The sequence below is a fragment of the Excalfactoria chinensis genome, chromosome 16 (assembly GCF_039878825.1).
Source record: "Excalfactoria chinensis isolate bCotChi1 chromosome 16, bCotChi1.hap2, whole genome shotgun sequence".
NCBI classification, from domain to species: domain Eukaryota; kingdom Metazoa; phylum Chordata; class Aves; order Galliformes; family Phasianidae; genus Excalfactoria; species Excalfactoria chinensis.
Window position 1 is genome coordinate 7,375,159 of NC_092840.1, and position 21,221 is coordinate 7,396,379.

A 21,221-nucleotide genomic window follows, 5' to 3' on the forward strand; every position below is an offset into this window, starting at 1 on the left:
CCGCCCCGGAACCGCCTTCAGCCTCAGACGGGACGTGTGTCCGCCGCTCCTCCGCGCCGCGGCAGCCGAAAGCGGTGTGGGAGCCCAGGGGGAGCGGCTGAAGTGAACGCGGCCTTCCTCGGCTTAGTGTCGGCTGCCGGAAAAGGGCCGCGCTGCGAGGAGAGGTGAGGGGAGAAGAGGGCGGGAATCGGGCCCTTCAGGCGGGGCGGCTCCACACCTCGCGGCCCTCAGCCGCTGTCCGACAGGGCCCGGCCGGGTCCGAGATCCCGAGCGGCTGCGGGAAGGGCTGGGGAGCCCTTTTGTAAGGATCGCTGCGCTCCGGGAAGCGCTTCAGCCCTGCCTGCTTTCCTTTGTAAGACTCAGCGGTGAGCTGTGTTTAATTCGATTTCTTTTCCCGCTAGCGATGACCGATTGGGCGCCCATAGCAAAGGAGTATGACCCCCTGAAAGCGGGGAGCATCGATGGCACGGATGAGGAGCCCCACGACCGAGCCATCTGGAGGGCCATGCTGGCGCGTTACGTCCCCAACAAGGGTGTCACGGGAGATCCACACCTCACCCTGTTCGTAGCCAGGCTCAATCTTCAGACGACAGAGGAGAAATTAAAGGAGGTCTTTTCCCGGTATGGAGACATCAGGAAGATCCGTCTGGTTCGAGACTTGGTCACGGGGTTTTCCAAGGGTTACGCGTTTATCGAGTACAAAGAGGAACGCGCTCTGCTGAAGGCCCACAGAGATGCCAACAGGCTGGTTATCGATCAGCACGAGGTCTTTGTAGACTTTGAACTGGAAAGAACTCTCAAAGGATGGATTCCTCGGAGGCTCGGAGGCGGTTTTGGAGGCAAAAAAGAATCTGGGCAGCTGCGGTTTGGAGGACGGGACAGACCTTTCCGGAAACCCATTAATTTACCAAATGTGAAAAATGATTTCTATGGAGAAGGCTCAGCAGAGAAAAGAAACTGGTCTCAAGAGGGAACAAGGGACTGGAGAACAAGAGACCGAGAGCATGAAAGGGGCAGAGAGAAGAGAGGGCCAGAAAGAGAGAGGTCGTGGGGTTGGGGTGACACTGAGGAGAGGAGCAGAGGGAGGGATAGGAAGGACAGAGACAGAAAGGACAGAGATAGAGACCGGAGCAGGGAAAGAGATGCCAAGAAGCAAAGAGATGATGATAAGCATCGATAGCTGGCAGCACCTTGTCTTAGGGAATGATGGGAAGTGTGGGTATGGCGACTACTCTTTTCTGTCTCTAGAGTAGTGTGAGACACACAGAACTGCCCGTACTGCTGGCTGGGGGCATACCTCTGCTGTCATGGTGGATGAACTGGCATGGAGGAGGTTATCTGTGTACAATATCTACAATATCAGGTGGTCTGGAAAAAGTTGTTCCTTCTGGAAGATGTGGACGTGACTCAGTTGTAGATGTCACCTTCAGCACGGGGCTGTGTGCTGCATTCCCCAAACAAGCAGCATTGATGTTATTGTCTTGTGCCTTTGACTTTTATCTGCTAGAAGCTCTCTGTAGCGTGGTTCCAGCGCAGGTATCTTTTGTTGAATTGTTCTTCAGAGAAATTAAACTTTTCTATTAATGTTTTAAAGCGGTGAATAAGAAATGCACGTGTTACCATCCCATCAGAATCAAGTACTCACCTCATGTGCTATTCATTTTGCTGCTGGGATCAGTGTTTGTGAGAGAGCATTTAATTCTGTGTGTGCCAGATGCGCACTCATTTTGTGAGACAGATGCCCTTCATGAAGAAATAGGAATGAAATGGTAGCGACAAACTAGGCTCCTGAGAAATGTGACCCATAACAGAAGCTGAAAGGAAGTGGCTTTTTTTTCTTGAGGACACTGATGAGACAGGTGAGATCTGTAGCAATATTATGTCCTTAAGTAGCTCCTTGAGGTGTGAGAGAAGCATACAGTAAGAAATCAATTTTTTATGTCACGGGATACTGTCATTACCTTTGATTAGAGGAATGCAGACTACAGACTAGTAAGGAGGAAAGAAAAACCCCTTCCTCTGATCAATAAGGTGAGCAATCATTGAAGGACACTGTCATGGTTAGATGTGGTTGCAGCTGCATCCACTGTCCTTTCCTCCTCACTGTGAGTAAAATCCTGTCTGTATCTTAAACTCTACTTCTGTCAGCCTTTGAATAGCTGCACCCTCAACTTAGCCCAGCCTGGAGCTGTATTTCCACGAGCAGTGCCATAATCCTTTTCCAGGGGCAAGAAGTTGGAGCTGTGCAGTGCCCCCCCCTGCAGGTAGTGTTAACATTCCACACAGAGGAAGAAAAAGATGCAAGTCTTGATGAAATACTCATTTCTCAGAAATATTTATTAAACTGTTAAAATGATTTACTGCCCAAAACAAACAGAACACAAAAAAAAACCAAACCCAGAACAACTTCAGTGATCCTGCACTCTGGAGACAGGATTGTTTCTGCCCTTCACCCGGCAACATCCTGCCTTCCTTTTTCAAAGCAGATTTTAGCTAAATAGTGAGAAACTACATGATGGGTCTTCAACCCTTTACATACTCATCCCTATGTGCCATCTTTTCTGATGGCACTTTGTGAGTATTGACTCGGTGTTTCTAACATGAGAGCGAGGAGCGGAGTGGTTAATGCTAGCAGGAGTAACTAATTAGATTTCTGAGGTAATGGGCTACAGAGATAAATAGGGGAAGGTTGTACTGCTTCGTGCCATTGTTTGACATTGGCTGCAGATTTGACCCAACAATAGTGTGCAGGGCTCTAGTGTGTGGGAGCAGCTTTACATGCACTAGGCCAGGAGACTGGGTTTTTAATGCATGAGCTTAGATGCTGGGGGAAAACAGCTCAGCCTGGGTCTTTCTGTTGTCTCATTCATTGCTCTTAGCTGATTTGAAAAGTGATGTGCTTATTCAGGCTGTGAATCTGCTGCATCTCTGCATTGTTTCTGTTCACTGCATCTAAATCTCTAATGTGTCAAATGACTGTAAACTATTCTAAAGAGAGACAGGAATCGTTATTTGAACTGCCCACAACTGTAGTGTGCTTTTTTTTAATTCCCCACTCAATGTGAAAGTGAAATCAGGATCCTAGCAACTAAAGTATTACAGCAAGTCTTCCCTCCATTTGAGAACTGCCTTTCATGCGAGGGAGGGAAGTGATGTTTTAATGAAAACAGTTTTCTGTAAGCATAAAAACTTAAGAAGTGTTACCAAAATGTAACCAGGCAAAATTCTCTCTGCCTCATATTAGCATCAAATGCTACTGTTGCTACATCAAATGGAAATGCCTTTAATATAAGGGCACGTTTCTCCCTCCTGCCCCAGGCAATGACAGTGACAACTGGCAGGCACAGCAAACACTAACCCTAAACCTGCTGAAGGTCTGTGTTCAAAACGAGCAATTACAGGCAGGAGCAGAGCAGAGCCCACTGCTGTGAAAAATGATTTTCTTGCACAGCTTCACATCAGATGAGCTGAGAACTGCTTGCTGCCTCCATGCCTTAGCAAACCTATTGCTGGATCATCCTGGGCTGAGAACTGGCCTGCACTAATAAACCTTCTGGTTTGCTCTTATGTAAGTATCCTTCAGGATATCTTCAGACATTCAGTACTCAGAGTGGCTGGAGCTTTACTCCAGCCTGAGCATCGCTTCTGGTTCTTAGTGCCACTCCTGAGAAGGGGCTGTTTGCAGAGTGCATGCAGTTGCTGTGGGTAAGATGTCAGCTGCAGCCCGCAGCCATCTGCATCCAGCTCCACCTGCTCAGGTGCAGTGCCGGGTTGTGCACTGCCACAGACCATGCACAGTGGTTATGCTGCATGGAGCTTTAGTGTTCTGGTTTTTTGTAAGCATGACCTTGGTCAGCCCCAAGGGTCTCGCATGCTTAATTGCAAAGCAGATGTAAACCCCACCTCCTGGCAGCTGAGATGCATTTGTGTGTTGGGCTTTTGATGGCAAGTTAAGAGTTAAGTCCTCTCTACTTGCAGGCTACCCACACATCAGTCAGTGCCAGCGGAGCATCCTGCACGTACAGAATACATCTCTGCCACCCTAAGTAATGTTGAGGGTAGTCAGAAAAAAAGAACACGTTTTGAGCTGGGGTCACCTGAAAGTCAGTTGAGTTATAAGAGCTCATGTCAGCTGAGGATGTCTTTTACTCTGAAGTTAGGCAGTCTTACCTAGACAGAAAAGTGGAGTGTGACTTAAATCAAAACCTGCCTGTGGGAAGGGGACCTCACTCCTTTACGGCAGCTGTCTGCTACTCTAGGGGAAAGTCCCTGGTAAGAAAGAAAAAATTCAAGTGTTAGAATTCCTCCTTGTAAGCAATTCTTTTTCCATTAATACTGCAGAACTTGTGGCAAAAAGCAAGGCACGCTCACCTCATACATGGGTTTCTTCATGCTTTAGGCACTGTCAGCATCAAGGGAAACATACACTCGCTATCCCTCTTGAGGCTGCTCCAGTTTGTCACTTTCTATCAGGTGGATTTCCAAGTGGTTACTCTGCAAAATGCAGGTGCCAGCTGAATTTGAGAGGACGCAGCAGTGCAACGACCTGCACGAGAGCAGCCAGCTGTGGTGCCCCTCTTGAAAAAACCTCTTACCAAATGACCAAAACAGCAAACAACCAAAAGTTTTAACAAATAGGGTAACAGAGTCTTTGCCAGTAGATATTGTACACTGCAAACAAACTTCTAATAATGGCACAGGTCCTTTTTGTTTTTGGTTTAGATAAGCTCGTGTTATTGTAGTTAATGCACAAACAAGACCATAGACTTGTTATTCAGCATGAAACAAGTCATCTAAAAGCTTCCATGTCCCTGGGTATCAACTGCTCCTACGAAGCTTGGATTCTGTTTTCAGCAGTCACCAGGTAAACAGTGAGTGATCCCTTCCGAGGAGTTCATCTGGAACGCAACCACCGCGGTGTGCAAGGCAAATAAAGACCACGAACTGCCAGGTCTGTTCACAGAAGCTTCTTGTTATTACACTGTCCAGATGTACTGCAGGAAGCTGGACACCTCGGGCTTTTAATCACAGGTGTTGCAGGGCTTCTTGTCCTTGCTCTGTGTAGGTGTCATCTTTATTTGAATTTGACCATTCACGAAAAGTATCCTGGAAATGGACGTTTTTCTGTGATGCCTGCATACGTTTCTTATCACGAGAGAAGAAACTAAACCTTCCGAGGTAGGAGGAGGAAAAAGGGAGAGGAAGGAAAAGAAAAAACACTGTTTACCATCATGAAAATACCTCCACCACCCGCCACGGTACACAGCACAACAAAACACAGAGCAAAAGAAATCTGTTTGCATCCACAAAAACCAAGGCGGTGAAGCCTGATGGGAGTGCATGTCAAAATGTTATTAGAGATGGAGTCATTGCAAAATCTCAAGCAGTTTTGCTACGGAAGCTTCAAATAAGCTCTAAATGCTGCTGACTCTACAAGTGCAGTTATCAGTTTAGATGTATGTTCCTCCTCCCCCAGCCCCAAAATACAGAAGCCACAAAATGTAGGTTAGTTTCTTAGCATAAGTAAAGTGGTATCTTTAGTGTTAAATCCATATAATTTACTGTAAAGCAGAAATAGAGGATATTCTTAGTGGTGCCAGCAGAGAAATTCATAAGATAAGAAAATAAGCCTCCACAATTTTTTTTCCAAGTGAGCACGTTTTGTTGCACAGACTCAATTGCTGCGAAGGGAGATGAATAAATGCACACAGGTGCACAAGAGTTTGCAGGATGGAGGCTGTAAGCGAATGCACACAACTGTGCACATCAATTCCTGTCACACAGCTTGGGTGCTGTAAGATAATGACGCACGTGAACCAACAGCCATTTAATACAATGACAAACTGCCAGCTAAACAACACAGCTAAACAACACAGTTGGGAGAATCCTTAGTAGCATTTTTTTTATAGCATGGAGTTATTTGATTAAGCAGATTCACATCTTGTAATGAGTTCAGTAGAAGAGCTGTTAGCACTATGCCTACGTCTGCTGAGAAATGCAAAAGTTTTGGTGCCAGACCCCAAAGGTTTGAATTGGCCTTGCACCCTTTTGGCTTTAATGATGCACTCTCTGTGGTTAATACTGTTTTGCTTGCACAGTGTCAAGAGAACTGCTGAATGCTTCTACATAAGAGTCTATGTAAATATAAACTCAGCTTTGACAGAAGGTAGAATATTCGTCAGGGTATAAACCTGACCCTCCATCCAAACCCCCTGTCCTCAGTCTTCCTTCTCCAGCTGCGCCCCGTTCAGTTTCCAATCAGTACCACAATCCCAACCTTCCAAACTGCCTTGTGCAGAGCAAGGAGTTCTGCCACACACGAGGCTGTATGTGTGTCAGACAACATGTAAGGCAGCTTTCATGAAGTAAAGAAAAACCCATCATCCAATCGTATATGCAGTTAAGCTCATTGGTAATTACTACTATTAATAATCTTGACTAGAAAGCTGTAAAAGGCTGCACAAGTGCAACACAAGGTAACTAGCAGGACCTGAACTTTTGCATTTCCTGGTTTCAAGTGTGCAGACTTCATAGAGAAATAAGTCTTTTTGCACTAAATTAATCTCATGTTCTTTTTGCCACCTTCACCACAGGAGCCCATAAATTCACACATGGATGGTATGTCTTTTCAGGGACAGAGTCAATTCAGATGAGAAGTGTCCAGGCACTGAGGCTTTCTGCTGGGCACGGTCAGCCTTAGTACCTTGAAGTCCACACAGAGGACTGCTCTATGGATGCAGTAAGTTTCAGTATTGTTCTTTTCACTTTTTAATTGTGAAATTAAGAGAAAGCTGTTCTTATAATGCTGACACCAAGTGGGATTATCCTATTTCTAATTCCTTCTGAAACACTGAAAATTGTTCTTATGCCAGAATAGGGCATCAGGATTGGTTACTGAGTGTACGTTCTATTTCCAAGATACATAATTAGAGACAAAATCTGCACTGCATAGATAGAAAGACATGGAAGCAACAGTCTATAATTAACACTGGAAATTAATGTAGAGATTCAACTGCTATGTTCTGTAAATCTAACTGACTTGTAACAAGTAAATAGAATGATTTGGGTTCTTTTAAAACCATCGGTGTGAATTATCAATCAGCTGGCTTAGTAAGCTAAGTAAAATTAAGAGATTCTGGTTAAAATTGCACGTTGCAATGGTTTTCTGGTGAGTAATGACTGGCTTAGCACGGTAATAGTAAGGCAAAAGGTGAGAAAATGTCAATACTGGAGGATGAGCACAGAGGACTATGGCGGGTGGTGCACTGACTGGTCATTCTGATTGGCACTTTGTGCTTCTGTGATCCCACAGGCAGCCGATGAGAATGCAACCAGCAGTCCATGTTAACAGAAGGTCATGCAAAAGCAAAACACGGTACCAAACATTTAAAAATAAAATCCTACAAGGGACACAAGTCTTCTTATTGGCTGCAATGTGGGATCATCTGGAATCAATCCAGCTGCTACCATGGGCATTATGGCTGTAAAGATCCTGGTCAGGAAAGTACAGACACAGAAGAGGTAAGACTGGAGCAAGGGAAAGAAAAAGCATTCCATTAAAAAGAAAAGACGTAAACAGAATACACGGGGTTACTTTGAATTACCACACACGACATATTACAGGGAGAGGTGGATCTGCATCACCCAAGACAGCTCTCCTCAGTGAAAAACTCTTATTTAGAAAGCAAAGTCATTGAGACAGATTAAATTGCTTTTGAATTTCTAAAAGATACCACTTTTCTGTTGTGAAGCAATCTGGGCTGGATTTCATCAAGGTATTACCACCTCTAGCAATGCAGAGCAGAGTGCACGTTTTTCTTCCCAAGAAACAAACAGGCACATACATAATGAAATGAAGGATGAAGGTGTAAGTTAAGAAATACAAAACAGGACTGTGCTGTGACTACTGGCTCCTTGCACAGAAAACAGGGTTAGACAGGACCAGCACTGCAGGTAAAGACTCTACAAACGTTACGGTTGATAGTTTCAAGGTAAAAACCAATATCACAGCTGAAACCTTAAAGTAACCTCCTAAGCAAGCTGCTTGGTTAAAGGGCCTGCGTATCTGCTCCAGAAGAACCTGCTTTGCTTCACATGCAAAAAGATGCTAACTGCAGGCAGCTAAATACTTGTCTGAAACCTTGCACTACTCTAGCAGAAGTATTTCCTAGTTGGCTAGCAGCAAGACCGCTTCTTTGTAAGAGTTCAGCACTTCTGCTAGGCATTGTACAATTCATGCAGTTTAGAGGCTGACGGAGCAAGCTGGCTGGATGCTCAGTGCCCAGCCAGCCCCACACAAGCCTGCCAACAAACCTTCATCCGTACCTGGAACACCCTCCTGTTTTTCTAAGGATTCTCCTCAGAGGTTCTCCCTTGTGCCAAATATTTTTTTGAACTGTGGACTAATGTCAGTTAAAGATTAAGTTGAAATCACGAAAGACATTTCACTTGTGACCAAATGCAGCTCTCCCCAACACAGCCACTCTTAACTGCTGCTTTTAAATTCAAAATGAAAACAAACAAGTAAACATTGTTCTATCATTTGCAGTAGCAAGAACATCTGCTTTTATGCATCGTGACACGCTCGGTTAGCTGCGGCAACCAGACAGACACATCAGCTTTTGTAGACTGCAAGAATAGCAAGGGAACTTGTGGCTGCTTTGGGCATTACATCAGTGACAAACAAGCACATATCCTTGAAGTAAAAACAATAGGGCATTTTCTGCTCAAAACAGAGGGCGCATTCCTAATCCTTGAACTCTTCCTCCTCAGTAAGGCCTCCTGGTTACGTTATTTCATCAAAACTCTAACATATAATATGGTAGACAGACATAGAAATAAATGAGTACAAGATCAGAACGCAGTTAGAGCTTGCCCCAAACCTGCATACTGGGAACAAAAAAAGTACTGCTTACTCTAACTTCTGTTTTCTTTATGTGAGTGCTGCACAGAAACATCTTAAATGGCACAGGACATCTCATTCCCTGAGATACTGATGGGCGAGAAAAAAGGGGCACATCACACAAGCAAGAATGAAACTTCTCTTGAGACTACAATATCAGTCTCTTGTTTTTGCACTTAGCTTTTTGTTTAGTCAGGAGGAAAAGTCTGAAACAGGGAGCAAAGCAAACCTACTTTCATTCATAAAAGCACTGTGAACACAGACAGAAGAGGTAGTTTTCCTCATGTCATTAGGTATGTAGATTTTGTGTGTCAGTGTGTTACCTACACAGTCACGGGTGAGGTGTTCTGCCTGTGACAGGGAGAAGGCAGCTCACAGGCCAGGAGAGTATTGGAGGTGTTGTAAAAGGACAGAGCAGATGCCACATGTGGCATCAAAGGTCATGGCTTCCCCTTCTTAGCCACTTTGAGAACTGTTTGGGTTGTAACAGTAACCAATCTATAAGCACAGTGCTGATGGCACATACATGGAGGATGGGGCAAAGAAAATAAACCCACACCTGACAAGTCCCATCTAGACAGGCTGTAAGAATGAGACAAATCTGAACACCATTACAATCGTTTGGACTAGTTAAGTAACTCGATGGCTTTATCTTCCCTTATTTAATGTGAGAGCTAAGTGAAGAGAGAGCAGAAACGATATTGGGAGACAGAACAGGACTGTCGCCTTTTCTGAAGGGGACCAACATAAGAAGCTTTTACTTTTTATTGTGGGAGTTTTCATTTATATATTTAACAAAGAATCTGAGAAACAGGAAGATAAGGGTCTGAAAATGTGCACTGACTGAATGATTAGCATGATGCTCAGCAGGTGTTCACTGATACATTAATCGAGGGGAAGAAATTGTCAAGATAACTTGGTGAAAACACTTATATGCCTCCTATCATGGCTCCCTGCATTGCTTATGTATGAATGCAGAAGGTAGAGGCTAACACTTACAAAACCTCTTAAAAAAGCACTACAGTAATTGAAAGGAAAGAAGAATTACAATGGAGGGAGATCTTGTGAGTCCAAGTGTTATTACTGCAGTTGCAGAATGAAAACTTAAGTCCCATCTTCAAGTGTATTTTCCAGCCGTGTGAGAGGAAGGGTTCTCTTAGCAAACAAAGCACAGAGGGAAGCTGAAGACTACTGAAAATAATCAAAAACGCCCTCCTGACTTTATGGTGTTTTGGACCAGCCCAGATGTTCCCAGGAAACTCACTCTCACAGGGCTGCTGCTGTTATAAAACAAGGGCTGGAGGTTATGGATGTGGGGATGGGAGAGCTTTTTATGGGCAAACAAATAAAAGAATTTATACAGTTAAAAAAAGTTAAGCTTCCGGTATCATAACAACTCCAAAGATTTAGTTTGGAGTAAAAATCATTAGAAGGAAAGAATTTTGACAGACAAATGGTTTGGCTAACACTGACTTCATAACCAAGTTTTAACTAGTACAACTGACAGCAAACTTAGCTTTTGGATAGCACCATTAAATACTTCACCAGAAGAGGAAGGGGTTCTTTATAGCCAAAAAAGCTGGCACCCTCCCCCACCAGGCAGTTCAGCAAACAAAAAGTTTCTGTGCTATACAAGTGCTTGTCAGAATCTAAAGGCTTGGATTAGCAATGAAACAGGCACAGCAAGGTCATGGTTATTGCTCTCCACGCCCAAATGCTACAGGTCTGCAGTTGGTTTACTTGGGAACAACATCTTCTGAGAATGAGCTGGGGCCCAGTGGTTTGCCTGTGACATTCTACCACCTTAGGGACTGTGCATTACAGAACTGGGACTTGCACTTAAACAAAGCCCCAACATTCCTTTCTGGAGAAAACACAGCCACTCAACGTCTCTCCCATACACATTAGGGATGCGGCCACCTTAATTCTGGATTTCTTCAAAAACTGCTCAATCCATAAGAAATGTTCAGCATTTGGAGACCATTTCTAGGACCCTTAGAAAATACGCTACTTACAGTCGTTTGATTCCAGACTCAGGCTGAGTTGAGGGTTTTGATTGAATTATGGGTGCAGGTTGAGGAGGTCTTGTTTCTTCTTCCATTTCCTCACTTAAAAGAAAGAAGAGAGAATTAATGTTTTCCTCTCAAGCCGTGAAAGCTTTACGTTCTAACACTCAACCTAAAGCAGTGCTACTTATAAAGAAAGGTAAAAGATCTGTTCCAAGCAGAAATTTCTGTCAACTGAGAAACAGCACCTAAAACTGGGCCTCCTTTCAATATTTTCATTATGACAAGAAAAGGCATAAGAAGAAGACAATGAATAAAAATTCCACAATCTCGATTTTAGTCCCAGTCTTATCCTTACTTTTTGAGTTAACATTTATTAAATGCTTGTAATCTTTCCAAAACTGGGGGATAATCTGGGAGTTAAGGAGGACATATTTTTTTGCAGTGTTGATAAAACAGATATACAGTAACTAAAGCCCTTGTGCTTTAAGCCTCTGCTTTCAGCCTTTGTTTGCTAAGACCATTTAAGAGCACATCTGCTGTTTCCTAGTGCTGCTCTACAGCTCCTCTGTGTGTAGCATGCAACAGGAGAAGAAATCTAACTCACCTTTTGTAATATAAAAGCTCTTCTTGAAGTAAAAACACTTTAGATTTCAATTCATTCCTCTCATGAAGGACATCTCGGAGCTCCTGCAAGGTGAATCTTGGACGATTTGGATCTTTTAAGTCCATTGCCATCTTTTCTGACTCTGAGAGGCAGTCATCATTGTTTGGTTCTGTCTAGGAAGTGTAAGACAGCTTTAAATTCACTGTGTGAACACATTTCTGAGAAGTTTATTTATCAGTTTATTCCCCTTCTTTCTTTTTAGCACTATTAAATACTCTTTTAAGAGGAACAGCAGCTTTAAGAGGAAAAAAAAAGTAGAAGGAATTCATGTTGAAAACTGTCAGCGGGAACAGCTCAGTGATCTGATCACTTTGTTCTTCCTTGTGCTCACAAAGACCGTTGACATTCACAGTGGGAATACAAAAACACCTGCCCTGATTGCTTCTACCAGCCTAAGCACTGCGTCCAAACGGAGCCACCGCACAGGAGATAAGATTTCTTATGGAGAAATTCCTGTGGAACGCAGACTGTTAGAAAGCCCTCTGAAAATGTAGAGTCTAATTTCTGATAAACAAGTCCATTTAAGGAGTTAATACTTCTAACAATTAGGGTATAGAATCTGAGTTGACGCCTCTTCTTTTGGCTATATATTTGTCCCACACCTTTCCCCAAATAATCTATTTTTTGCTGTATTTTGCTAAGCCTGAGCAGCTTGTAACCAATGCAAATGTACCTGATCAAAGCCAAGAAGCAACATCCATTGCAGAGCATGCAGCTATTCTAACTTTCTGCTTACCACTACAATTCCTGTCCAGCTATCATCCTGGCAAAGAAAGTGGGCAGCGACTCTAATTAGAAGAGACACCATTGCCATGGAACAGATGAGCCAGAAAGAGGTAAAGAATGCATCCTTTCTCTCCAGAGACTGAAGACACTTTCACACATGCTGGCTTTAGGCCTATGCTCTGCAGCCCTGTTTACAAAGCTGGGTGTCCTGGCTGAATTAAAAGCAATGAAGTCATCCTTTTCATCATGAATACAGCGCTTGCCCAACTCAGCAGTGACATGTTTAGTCGCTGTTACATTCCTGGGGTACCAGGTTACTCCACCAGCTTTTACCACTGCTTCCTGATGTACATTCTGTCCTATTACAAGTGAATTATATGTTATGCTCTCAGCTGCAGTCTATCAGGCACGTACAGCGCCACTGTGCTTCTTACATGGCTCAGTACTGGAGCTCTTATCAACACAGACAGCCAAACAGCTCCATGCCTCAGTGCTCCTTCAAATTCTTTCATATCACAATACTCCTTATCCTACTTTGTGCTTTTTTAAGGGCAGTATTAGGAAAGGGAAACACAGCACTTTCACTTGAGTAAGACAGTAGTAGTGTCAAATGCACAAAAGCCTAAAGAGGGTAGGCAGCACTTTAAGAACTTGAAATAAAGCAGGGACTTCAGGCAAAGTAGGCACATTCCACTGCATGCCAGCATTCTGCCCTCAGGTATGCGCTGAGCACAGAGTTCTGCTCTCCCTCTAGGACTCCTCCTGCTACAATTTCCTTTCTACTATGGTTCAGGTGCCTCTGCTATCATAGTGCATTGCACCTTCAGGACCCATCAGGACTTACAGATTTGCATACTCAACAAGGCTTAAACTACCTGTCAGTTGTTCATCTTTTTGAAAATCCAGACTACTAGAAGATCACTTTGCTTTCCTTTAGGGGAAGGGACTGATCTGAGCAAATAAAACGAACCCAAATGTACTAACACAGAGCTACCAAAACACTGTCTGCTTTGAATACAAACTAACAGCTGGTACTCCAGAGATTTTGGACTCCCTTACAGTACTTTTAGTGGAATGCTCTCGTAAGCAATGATTTGTTCTGGTATCTGGGGAGTTCTGCAGCCCAGTGCATGACCAGAAGAGTACTCTCCCTAGAAAGCGTGATGTGTCACCAAGACTCAGGGGAGAGCTGTCCTCTAATGCAGACATCCTAGTGCTAACCTGTCCTGCCACTCTGCCTTCTGCACAACTGGTTCTGTGTGTTAGAAATAGGGTTCTGTTCCATTGGGTTGTCATCCATTCAGGCAGGGCCTGTCCTGTGACAGCGCACTGAGTGATGCTGATCTCTGTATGCCACACCTGAATGAAACCATGCTGTCCTTGAGCCCCACTGCTGCCTCTGATTCATATCAATCTCATTTATCCAAGGAGGTGCTTGGTATGGAGACTGAGGTTCTGTAAAAGGTTGTTTTTAGAAAGTAATTTAAAATGCCTCTTACCTGTATTTCCTCCCCATTTTGGCTGTCCTCACCCTGCAGTTTTTCCCTCAGTTTCCCCAGCTCTGCTCGTAGGGTGCCCATCTCCTGCTCCTTGGTTTGCAGATATGCTTCCAACTCCACCTTCTGCTCAATCAGTGCCTTTCCCTGAGCCTCAACAACTGTGATGCGGTGCCGCAGGTCATGGTTGATTTTCATTAACCTGTTCTGTTGCTGCTGAAGCTGCAAAACATTGATGCAGTTTGTCAGTATCCATTCAGCCATCACCCATGGCGACCAATCCCAGACACTACATTAAATAATAAGTAGTGGGTTCCTATTAAATTTAATCTGGAAAACTCTCCTCACCCCCAAGCAGTTTTTTTAATATCTAATTTCCTACCACAATTGCAGTCACTAAAACTTCTTTAATTGGTTTCCAGAGTAAAAACAGGTACTTTCCCCCAAGCACAGGGAATTCTCCAGATAAAAACAAATTCATCTTTTCCAATATTTTGTTTCATAAAAGCAAAGTTCAAGGACAGGCTGGTTTCCAGGATTCCGAATAATATCTTAATCCAAAGCAGAAGAGAGAAAGATAAGACAGAAGTTCTTTCTTTTCATGAAAGAAGGTTATAGAAACATGGGTGAGAAAGAAGGGAAACAGGAAAAGCAAGAGCCACTTACAGCCTCTACATCCTCATTTTTAAGTCCAAGTTCCCGGTCCTTTGCTCTGATTTCATCCCTTTGTTTATCTACAACTTCCTTCAGCTTCTTCATGACTTGCCGTTCTCTCTCTGACATTCCTGGTTAAAAAAGGAATACAGAAATCAAACTAAGGACAAGCAGGAGCTGCTGAGACCAAGAACACTAACAGGGCCATGATACTTCTAATTCTTCACTGCATTAATGGCTCACACCCACTAAGGACACTGATACGCACTGCTACTTGCTCTTATAAAAGATCTGTGATCTCTCAAAACCAGGCTACAGGGAGACTTCAGACCAGCAGTTTTACCCCATTAAGAGCCAGGAACAGTGAGTGCAGTTATATTCATCGGTATCTGTGTAATGCTTTGAGATCTCCAGATAGCAGGTGCTATTTAAAGGATAAAATACCATTTTGGTGCTAACTACTTTTCCTCCCACTATGCTCACTCTTCTCTCTAACATCTGGTGAGCATCAAAGACTTAATTGCATGCACTGATCACTACATTATCCTTTTTATTTCAGGAGGAGGGGAAAGGAAAGGTGGGAAGTGTTTGCGAAACAGTCACATCTCCTTCCATTTTCTCCAGCACTGGCGAAGTGGGAAATCACTAAGTGCCCTAAATGTAATTATCTCTAAATGACTCAAAGTCTAATATCTGCAAGATCTGAAATGGCACACCCAGCTGCCTTCCCTAGACACATCCTATGAATTCACAGCTTCCTGTTAATTGCTGGGATCACAGCATTGTTCCAAGGATTAAAGAAACGAAAACTGTTTACTGATGTATTTAGACAACACCTATCATAGCAGACCAAAACGTTGATCAGAGCTTGTAGCAATACTACTTCCTAAATACTCCTAACAGAAGTTTGCCTTCACTTTGGAAAGGGAATGGTGGGCTCTTCTGCAGCCAAGCACAGGAGGTTTACATGACTCTTGGCATCCTGCTGCTTGTCTGTATTACCACGGCCAGTCTGAGAGAGCACCTCCTCTTCCAGAAAAGAAACAGCAGCCTGCTTGTCCTGTTTGACACAAGTTTGCTTGTGGCATTTTGCTAGGAGAGTGTGATCAGTCAGCACCTTCACATTAGTGCTCTGCTTGAGCACTTCAGGGAGGAGTAGCACTAATGGATGCTGCAAATTTATCCCTCATTTATTTTGTATTCTACTGCATGTGCCCTTTTGTATGAACGCTGCTCTACTCCAATTTTCAGAGCACACACTTTCTGTTTAGAGACCTCCTATTTAGGTGGGATGGTACTGATCTCTCTCATAAACATCTTCATTATGTTCAAATGAGGGTCTGTGAACTCTAATGTGACTATTAATAGGCAAGGATTGGATCTCAAAGCCTCAGCACACCTAAATCACTGGCTTCTGCTGCCTGTGCTTAGAACAAGTCCTTTAACAAACTGCGTGGTGAGTAAGCAGCCAATTGCTAATCCTGGGAGTTAGCCGTTAAGGGGAGACATGATCACAACACCAAATCATGCTGAGATATGAAGACTGGAGCCTGGTCAAAGTTAGTCTCGCTAACAAAGCATTTCGCTTGAAAACCAGCCTCTGTAGAGCCTATATGCATCAGATCAAATGACAGAGAGGAGAAAAAAGCAGCATGACTGCTTTCTGACACTGTCCAAACAAGTAATTTGAGACAAACCTGCTCATTAATGACATAATTTCCTAAATGGAAAACAATTGAATTTGATATAACAGGTCCCATAACAAGCTCAGTTTGCTGTAAATTAACGTGACTTAAGTTGACCATTTCAGCTAATAAATATCAAGTGACCCCAGAGTGTCACCTCTGGAACAGATTTGTTTGTTATTATACTTGCATAGACACAGTAAAAATAACATGAAAAGCATGTGTGGCATTTGCTTGGCTAGCTGAACGTAAAGAGTAAGGCTATATTTAAACAGAAGCACATGAGCTCCAGTGAGCTACATACCCAGTGGAAAAAAAAGGTAAGAAAACAAAGGGGAAGGTGGTTCTTTATAATAACATCAGCCTTCATGGCCTGTGACTCAGAACTGCCATTCTGACACTTTACATGGAGTTTGTGGGCTGACATGGAGCTACTTGTAGGAGATGAACTGACTGTAAGTTAAAAGAGCTGCCTCTGGTAGAAAGACAAGCCTGCTTTGTCACGGGAAAAAAAGGGCCAGGATGTTTAGTCAAAATATTTTGATAAAATATTGCTTTCATCACAAAAGCAGGTGCTGAATTTGAAATATCAGACTTACCTTCATGCTTCTGAAATTCCTCTTCTGTAAAATTGATGTCTTTGTGAGACAGATTGGTCATCAGCTGTTTGTTCTCCTCCTGCAGCTGGGCAATTTGGGTAAGAAGGTCCTGTGCTTCCCCTCTCCAGACATCCTCCACCAGTTCTAACTCCTAAAGGATATACCAGGACAACATATTGAACATATGAAGAGCCTTTGGCCTATTTAGAGATCAAACCATTATAATCCTTCTATGATTCTCATAGAAAACAATTACATGAGACTACTTGAATTTCTTAAAAGATATCTACTCTTCCAATGCCAGCATCAAGAACCCCAGACTTTATGCTATGTGCTGAATGTAAATACACGGGATTGCTGTGTTGGACCAGATAGCTAAAGGTGAGCAAAAGCTGCCTTCCACATCCCATGAAGCAGCTGCAAAGGCTGTTAGAAATGCCCCACAAACATCACAGCGTGGGCAAGGGATGGGGGTCAGTGTTAGGCACACTCTTTTGGAAGGAGTAACGTCTCTCAGTTAAATTTTTGCTGTGAGCACAAGTGTAAAGTGAGCACGTGACGCTGTGCAGCAAACCCAGAGCTCCCAGTCCAAATGATAAACAAGGCGAAACTGCGCTGCTTCTTACAGAACTTGTTCTATACAGAAGACTGCAGTGGCATCTCTGTTAGTGGCAGTTAGACTGGCCAAAACAACAGCTCCCATTTGTCACAACGCTGTGTGTCAACAGCAGCTGTCACCAATCCCAGTAAAGGTCAAGTTAGGACAAAAAGTATAAGTGCTTAAGAAGAAAATGTTCCATTTAGTGCTTGTTGAAAACATAGCTGCAGTACTCTGCAGTGAGGGACATTCTTTGCTCCATTTCATGTATGTGCTGCAAACAAAAAAACCTGCATGCAAATCACTGGAGCCAGCTGAGTCATTCGCTGGCTTCTGCATTCATCCAGCAAGTCCCTCTCCTACCTAACAACAAAACACAACAACCCTGCCAAGCACAGCTCCAGGCTAAAATAAGCTCTGCTGAGAGATTAAAGGACAGCTTTCAGCTTTGAAAGTATGCTCCAATAATGAGATATCATATTCCTATTGACTTCCAGGTCCAAATACTATGTTATTCCAGCATTTATCATGGCATTGCTGTCATTTTATAATGCCTCCTCGTGTGCTGTTTTGCAGAAAACAAAACATGACAAATAAGATTATAAACAACACAGATTGCCTATCATGATTGATGGACTTCATTAAGAATATTTCATGAATCACTGCTAATTTCACTCGAAACTCTTTGTCTTGAGAAACGCAAATCTGCAATGAAACTTTATATTGCCAAATACCTAGACTATTTACAGTGATGCTGCATATAACTCTGCAGCTAGAACAGCGTGCTGACCTAGTTTGAAAAATGAAACAGCAGATTTCAGTTAGAAGCATACTGAGTTAAAACCAAACAACAAAAACCCCAGCCTCTGAACTTACATAGTTCAAATGCAGCTACGCTCTGAAGGTTCTAATAAGGATTAACTCAGCAAACTTTCTTATTTATTGCTATTGAAGAGCCCAATGAACTGGAGCAGAAATGAACTTTTGAGCCCTCATTAGCAGAAGCATCAGACAGAGGAGGCAGGAGGTTGATGGGCCAGTGGGTGCCAGTTAGATCAGAAAACTGCAGGCATGCTCAGCCTGGCAAAATGCATTCCCATGTGGAAGTGGAGTGCTAAAGGACCACTAAAAGCACATCTGGGTTGGCTTTTGGATGCTTCTTGTTCACAAACATTTCACAGTCTCTGGCCTTTTCTTTTTACCAGTACCTGAGGTGTAAGAGTCTTCTAACCTTATAGTGGGAATATGCTGGACGTGACACTCCTGGTCTGCAGTGACACAGTGTACTGGCAATCAACTTGATTTAAAAACCCACATCTGTATATTTTGCACTGTATATTTTGTCCTCCTTGCTCAATAAGTTCCCAGCAAAGTTCCACTTGGACTGTCTGAACACACCCAGAGGCATCTCGTGACTACTACAGGCGCTGGCAGAGCAGAGCAGAGAGTTGGCAGGGATAGGAAGACATCTGGCAGCCTTTGGCAGCTGACACCTTTAGGAAACTTTTTAACACATACATGGACTTCAGAAGCTTCTGTGCGGACTGTCTGCTTGTGCAAGGATACTGGGTGTGCTGCTGCCTGGCCCAGCTCTATATTCATTTCACCAGGCAGCACTTATAACACCTGGAGATAAGGAATTACTGTTGGCTGACAATGAAGGGGTCTCAGAAATCAGTAGGAACATCTGACTGTGTAGACAGCACAGGACCAGCATAACTGCCCACCCACTTGCCTCCAAGTGCTACGTGCAAGAAGTGCAAAAGCACGGCAGCATGTTGCGGCTGTGTCTATTCCCTAGACCAGCAGGCTTCATACCCTGCAGTCTCACCAGCGCTTTAGGCACCACAGATCCTCTACCAGCCTGTTCAGAGACCCTATTCCTATGAATCCTTCTGCAAAATATTGCAAGAATTAGCTTGGATTTTTTTCATGAGCTGAACAAAAGTGCCCTACGTGACTATTTGAGAAGATACACATTGAGCCCAACTCTTGAAACTTGGGGTCTCTCCTCCAGAAATCCTGTTTCCTCCCTATTCCTCCATGAGTGAGCAGGAATGGAATGAGCTGACCGAGCACAGCAGGTTGCTGGAAGAACCATTTCTTCTGATCTGTTATCTAGATGATGTGAATGGATCTGCCACCTCCACTGCAGTGAACGGAGCTGCTCGTGATGTCCCGGGACAGAAACAGGATATGGGGAATGTCTTCTGTGGGGAGCGTGTTATGGAGTGCAATCTGGGACTGTGCTCTTTCCCACTCCACAGCTCCAACACTGCCTTAAGCTCGCTCTGACCCGCCTGTGAGCGCACCAGGAATCCTGAACTCAACATCACCTCCAGCTACGCATAAAAAGGGGGACAACCGCAGCGACCTTCGCTGGCCCCGTGGGAAGGAGCGCTGCTTTCTCATCCTGGAGAGGGGAAAAGCGAGGGGACGGAAATGCGGCGAGCGGGGAAGGGGTGGAGAAAAGGAAGGAGGAAGGAAACTTCCAGGAGGGGAGGAAGAAAAGAAGCAACAACCAGCCGCAGGACAGCGCAGCCATCCCTCGCTACACCCAAGAACGTCCCCCCACCTTCTGGTGCTTGCGCTCCTTCTCGATGCGGTCCATCCTCTCCAGGCGGAGCCGATCGAGCTCCAGGCGCAGCTCCTCCATCTCGGGGTTGATGTGGTTGCGGCTCACCAGCACCTCCAGGATCTCCAGCACCCGCACCACTTTGGGCATCAGGCGGGCGATGGCCTCGCAGCCGTGCTGGTCGATCACCCTCTCAAACTCCTGCCCCACGGCCGAGGCGATGTCGTACACGTCCATCACCGTCAGCTCCGCCGCGTTCTTCTCCAGGGCGGGGGGCACCACCCCTCCGCCGCCGCCGTCCATGGCTCTCCCAGCCCCGCGGCGTCCTCATAGGCGGCGGCGGAGCGCCCGGCTCCCCTCGGCGGGCCGCTCTCCGGGCCGGGCCTCGCGGCACAGCAGAGCGGAGCAAAGCAGAGCAGAGCAAAGCAGAGCAGAGCAAAGCAGAGCAGTGCGCTGCCCGGCGGTACCTCGGGCAGCTGGCGGGGCGGGGTTCCAACTTGGCCGCACGGCGGGAAGGGAGCGGCGGCGGCGGCGGCAGGAAAGGAGGGCGCGCCCGCCCCGCTTCGCCTCCCGCCCTCGGCGCCGCTCGGAGCCAATGGTACGAAACGGGACGGCCGGGGGAGGCCCCGCGCATGCGCTCTGCCGCCGGGCTCTGCGTGCCGCCGTGCTGTGCCGCGCTGGGGGGGGGGGGGGAGTAGTCGGCCTCGCTCTCACTACAGCGGGATGGGGTTGGGTGGTTTGGGCTGTCAGGACTTTATCTACAGGGTTACTGTGCGCTTCTGAATGGTCCTGGAGCGCTTCGAGGTGCTCTGGGCGGGTCTTTAATGTGCCCTGAACGATTGTAGGCTCTAATTGCATGTCTTGAAGGAATAATGAACGCCTCGTCAGTCAGCTGGGAGAGCTCTGAGCTTCCTCACTCATTGATCTGGGCCACAAGTGCCCGGACAGCTGATATTCAATTGCCTGATTTATAACAACGCTGCGCTATGACGTCTGCTTGTTGTTCACAAAGCTGTTGTTCGCAGCTCGGGCTGTGCAGGGGCTCAATCCACACTGTGAGGACAACCAAGGCCTCCTGTGGCTGTGACAGCCCCGTGTTTACCCACGCAGATGCAGTACCCGGATTGCAGCAGCCGTTCAGCCGAGGGCGGACACAAACGGCCTCGCAGCACCACCAGCTCGCCCGGCAAACCAAAGGCGCCTCAGAAGTGCGCAGCCCGCGCTCCGCAGTTGCCAGGCAACGCCTCCTCCGCTCTTCATCCAATGCCGCTCTGCCCTTCACTCCGCCGCATTTTGATAGGCCCCCCTCTCTC

General features: G+C 45.2%; 2 protein-coding genes across 4 annotated transcripts; one reads left to right on the forward strand and one right to left on the reverse strand.

Moving 5' to 3' along the window:
* Window positions 1-8: 8 nt before the first annotated feature.
* On the forward strand, window positions 9-2,323 carry SNRNP35 (small nuclear ribonucleoprotein U11/U12 subunit 35). The gene is made up of 2 exons (XM_072351478.1): window positions 9-164; window positions 402-2,323. The coding sequence occupies exon 2, from the start codon at window positions 404-406 to the stop codon at window positions 1,178-1,180; it is 777 nt and encodes a 258-aa protein (XP_072207579.1). The 5' UTR covers window positions 9-164; window positions 402-403; the 3' UTR covers window positions 1,181-2,323.
* RILPL1 (Rab interacting lysosomal protein like 1) lies at window positions 2,312-20,342 on the reverse strand. Of its 3 annotated transcripts, none has more exons than XM_072351475.1 (8): window positions 19,909-20,342; window positions 16,736-16,886; window positions 14,464-14,582; window positions 13,801-14,019; window positions 11,516-11,688; window positions 10,918-11,010; window positions 7,405-7,492; window positions 2,312-5,170 (listed from the first exon to the last, which is right to left on the reverse strand). In XM_072351475.1, the coding sequence occupies exons 1-8, from the start codon at window positions 20,209-20,211 to the stop codon at window positions 5,165-5,167; spliced, it is 1,152 nt and encodes a 383-aa protein (XP_072207576.1). In that variant the 5' UTR covers window positions 20,212-20,342; the 3' UTR covers window positions 2,312-5,164. The 3 variants fall into 3 exon arrangements, with proteins under 3 accessions (XP_072207576.1, XP_072207575.1, XP_072207577.1); XM_072351476.1 differs by lacking the exon at window positions 2,312-5,170 and adding an exon at window positions 5,499-5,681; XM_072351474.1 differs by lacking the exon at window positions 7,405-7,492.
* Between the last annotated feature and the right edge of the window lie 879 nt (window positions 20,343-21,221).